Raw genomic sequence first — 4,233 nt, forward strand, 5'->3', positions numbered from 1 at the left:
TATCTCTGCCATATTCGATGAGGAGAAGATGGAGGAATCCTAGGATTTTCGATACTTTGCTCGTGTATCATTTGTATATATTTAGTAAGCTGTAGATGTAGATTGTTGTTGAGAAATATTTTTCTTAAAGGGACACACTTTTTTAATTTAATCAGTTACGATTTAATCATTTATTTATTTGATCATTTATTATTTTATTTCTTTGAATTGTTATTGTAAAATAAAATCATGATATATTTCTTAGTAGTATAATACACAATTATTTATTATAAATAAATGATTAACGTAGTTTACGAATGGAATCTGAAAATTAGTTTTTCAGAGTAAAATATAACTTTATATACGTGGGAGTAATGTGGGTTAATACATCAGGGGACTGGGATTATTACAGGCATTAATTAAAGGAATTTGAGAAACAAGAATTATGGTGCAAGTAATGGGTATTACTAAAAGAAAAAAGTATATATGAAACTTTATTCCACATTCATAAAAGTATAGATAGAAATTTCACATCTACGATTCGAATATAAATTTTTAAACGCTCATTTCATTTTTCTGAAATAATTATACTGCTCGAAAAATAATAATAATTTAATAGAATAACAGAGTATTAACAACATGGACATTTTAAAAAAATATTATCTAACTTCAGAATTATTTAATTCAATTCAATTATCAAAATTAATTTATCATTCGATCGTTAATCTCAAAAAATTTCATCAGTTTCTCTCGTTTTTGAATTTCGCGTCAAAAAGAAAGAGTTGGAACGCGAGCAGGATAATTTGCAGATTATTTTAATTGGATCCCCCTCTGGAAAACATAAGAATCGAATGAAATCTGGCGTGCATATGTCATCCATAAAGTGGTCGGCCATGATCGTTAGCGCCGCTGGCCATTTAAAACAAATTCACGCCGTGGTTTTTCATCTCTGCTTTTTTTCCCCCTTTTCGTATCTAGCCAGATCGTTGTCGGTCTGATCTGTTTCGCAGTCAACGAATTCCGTACGCGTCCGTGTTGGAACATCCGGTATTCCGACACCAGCATCGATAAAACTAGCTCAGTGACGTTTCTGATCCGGTAAACAACTGGCTGGCACTATTCTTTGTTCAACCAAATGCCAGTTTCGAAAACGATGAACGGCCGTGTCCCATCAGTGCTCTGGCATCGATCAGTTTTACTTTACTTTTTTCTTTTTTTCTTTCTTTCTTTCTTTCTTTCTTTTTTCTTTTTGTAAGAGCGACCGATTCCAATGAAATGCGGCTGTCGGATGTTAGGAAATGAATTCTAATGTTTGTTGTAGAGATATCTTTATTTGGAAAAATGATTTTCAGTTATTTTATTATTTGAGAAAGATGTATGGTTCTAGGAGTTAGATATTTTTGATATTTTAATTTAAATTTTATTTAATTGTAATTTTAGAATAGTTTGAAGAATTAGATCTTGGAATTTATAACTTAGTTTGTATTTGCAATCCTAAATTTCAAAAACTAAATCTTTGATATTTTCATTCAAATTCAATTTTTATTCTAATTTTGTTCATAAAGTCTTAGTCTTCAATTAATTTAATTTCTTTTTTATCTTGATTTTCTTTTAGAATATTTTAAAATCCTATATTTAAGAATATAGATTCTTCTAAGATCTAAATCTTTTGGTATTTTATTCAATTTTTATTTTGAGTTTCTACTTTTTCTATTTTTATTTAACGATAAATATTACATCAAAATCTTTTTCTCTTTGTCCTTTGTGAAAGAAAATTATTTATTATTTGATCCTGAACGAATGTTACTTTCACTTTGACAAAATTTTCAAAACTTTCCTCCATTCAATTGTTTATTCGCGATTTCATTGGTGGGAATCAGTGCAGGGAATCCCGAAAATTCTCATTGCGTATTAAATGGTACTTATGGGGTGCTGGCACGTGATGGTCACTGCAACTCCCAAGAGAAACACGATAAAGTCAAACTCGACAGTACCTCGATAACTCGCTTTATCGAAGTTGGATTATTCGTTTTCGTCAAACGAGCACGACTAATCATCAGTGAAATATCCTAAGTATAAACGTGAAAATCGAGATTAGATAAGACACTTTGACTATTATGCGTTTCGTTGATTTTCCTTTTTTTACAATCTCAGAATTTTATAAAAAGAAACGAGCATCAAACAAGATTGATTTGATAATTATTTTCGATATTAAAAATTATTGGATAACTTTTTTACTAGTAATTTTAGTAGTCAATCTCTTTCAAAAGATTTCCAAATTCAAATTCGATTAGAATATCATTATCAGAAAATTATTAAAATCAAAAACTTTGATTAATAAAATTACTGTACAATGCAATGCAAAATATGTATGCAAAATAATTACAATTAAATCTTCATTGTATTTTTCCAGAATGCTTAATATGCCAACGATGGAATGGTTGGAGAGCAGCATTCCTTCGTCCAAGGACACACGATGATGGATACGTGAAAGTTTGAGTGCGACAGTGATCCCGGTAAAATAGGACAAGCGTATATCGATAGATTTGTGGACAAATCGTATAAGAATGTGTCGAAGTTCGGGAGAAGTTTCCAGTGGAAAAGAAAGGAGAGGATCGTTGAGATCGGCGAGGTGATTCCTTGGGGATAATAGAATGTCTTCCTGAAGAGAACGAGGAATCTTATAGACGAAGATGTGCTGCTCGGCCGGCCCTGGTGGTATCAGATTGACCAGGTGTGGTGTCGTATGCGGAATTGCAGCGCTTGCAGCACTGAGCACAGCGCTTTTGGGCCCTGCTTGGCTTCACACCGAAGAGAAGTTGAATATTCCTCAATTATCCCATAATTTGGCCAATGCTGTGAGTGTGCATTTCAAGTTGGGTCTATTCAGGGTCTGCCCTAAGATCGTGAAGCCTGCCAATCTGACAGTCCGTGAGTAATTGTATCATCGTTTCCTTTTTTCTTTTTATATTGTTACAACTTTTAGAATTAAGAATCTTGAATTAAGAATTAATCTTGTAACGAGGATTAATTCTATATCAATGTTATTAATTAATTCTTAAGTTAGAAGCAAGGGAGATTTACAGTTAGATTAAATTCATAGAACATTGATTAGAAATTAAAAAGGTGTGAGTAACGATTTTATTCACACGACGAAATTTTCACTTCATTTCCAGTGTTCCTTAAGGAACAAAGGGAAAGATAAGAGGAAAATTGTTAGGATTACAAGACTATTTGCATTCATTAAACTCTTATCTTTTCTACTTATATCTTGTTAATTAAATAGTTTGTCAGGATTGCATGACAACGCGATATTTTCTCGTTTTCAACATTTCATCCTTCCCGCGAACATTATTCAAACCAAAACTTTTTTATTTTCTGCGTCAACTGTCCGTGAAGTTTAAGCATAAAACATCCATTCGAAACTCTTTGTCCCCAACTCTTTGATCTTTCATAAGACTTTTTATTTTTCGAACGAAATAATCTTTATAACCCAGTAGCTTTCAAATTCTTTTAAATAAAAATTAAACAAACAATCCAATACCATCATTATCGATCAATCATATCGCGATTTATATTTTGATAAATTTAAATTTTAGTATCATTTCTGGTGTTTCAACGATATTATTCAAAATTCACTTTTTTTCATTGTAATTCAATTTTTTTAAGGAAAAACATATCGCAAAATTACCACCATCGTCCTCAGACAAATTTTGTTCAACCATTGGAGGAAAGCCAAACATTGAATCCCGACAACATTTCCAAGAGTAGAGGGGGAGGGAATAAAACGCGACGACGTCAATCCCTAGTAAATCATCCAAGCATCCCCCTCCTCCCCTGTAAACTCTCCATCCGTACGGAGATGATGTCTATCAGGCATTTTCACAAAGTCAATATCCAGTCCAGAGTTAATCCCGGAGATCTCTCCCGGTTGATCTTGCAGTCTTCAACAGAATTTCATTCCCGAAAACTTGCCTCTCCCCCTCCCCCTTTCGGTAAGTTCAACACCACGACAAATATAGAAAACATCGTCCAAAGTTCCTCCTCTTCCGTTTCCTCGAAGCCCCGCAATCGCAACTTGGACTGATAGAGGAAGATAGGGGTGGCGAGGGAGGCGAGGGGAGTTTCGAGAACACCTTTATCCAAAGACTTCGAAATTTTCTGTCGGCTTTGCGCCCTTCCCTTCTTATTCCACGAGGGGAAGGGGGAGGGGGGAGGGGGATAGGGAATCCCGAAGATTGCCACCGCGTTTGA

General features: G+C 33.8%; 1 protein-coding gene across 2 annotated transcripts in view; it reads left to right on the forward strand.

Annotated features, from left to right (window-relative positions):
• Positions 1-4,233, forward strand: part of LOC102681568 — a 173,097-nt gene that overhangs the window by 8,455 nt on the left and 160,409 nt on the right. For both annotated transcript variants that reach the window (XM_006619166.2, XM_006619165.2), the window contains exon 3: positions 2,393-2,910. In XM_006619166.2, the coding sequence (XP_006619229.1) occupies positions 2,673-2,910 (238 nt within the window). In that variant the 5' untranslated portion in view covers positions 2,393-2,672. The remainder of the gene's footprint in view (positions 1-2,392; positions 2,911-4,233) is intronic.

The sequence above is a fragment of the Apis dorsata genome, unplaced genomic scaffold, assembly GCF_000469605.1.
Source record: "Apis dorsata unplaced genomic scaffold, Apis dorsata 1.3 scaffold_397, whole genome shotgun sequence".
NCBI classification, from domain to species: Eukaryota; Metazoa; Arthropoda; class Insecta; order Hymenoptera; family Apidae; genus Apis; species Apis dorsata.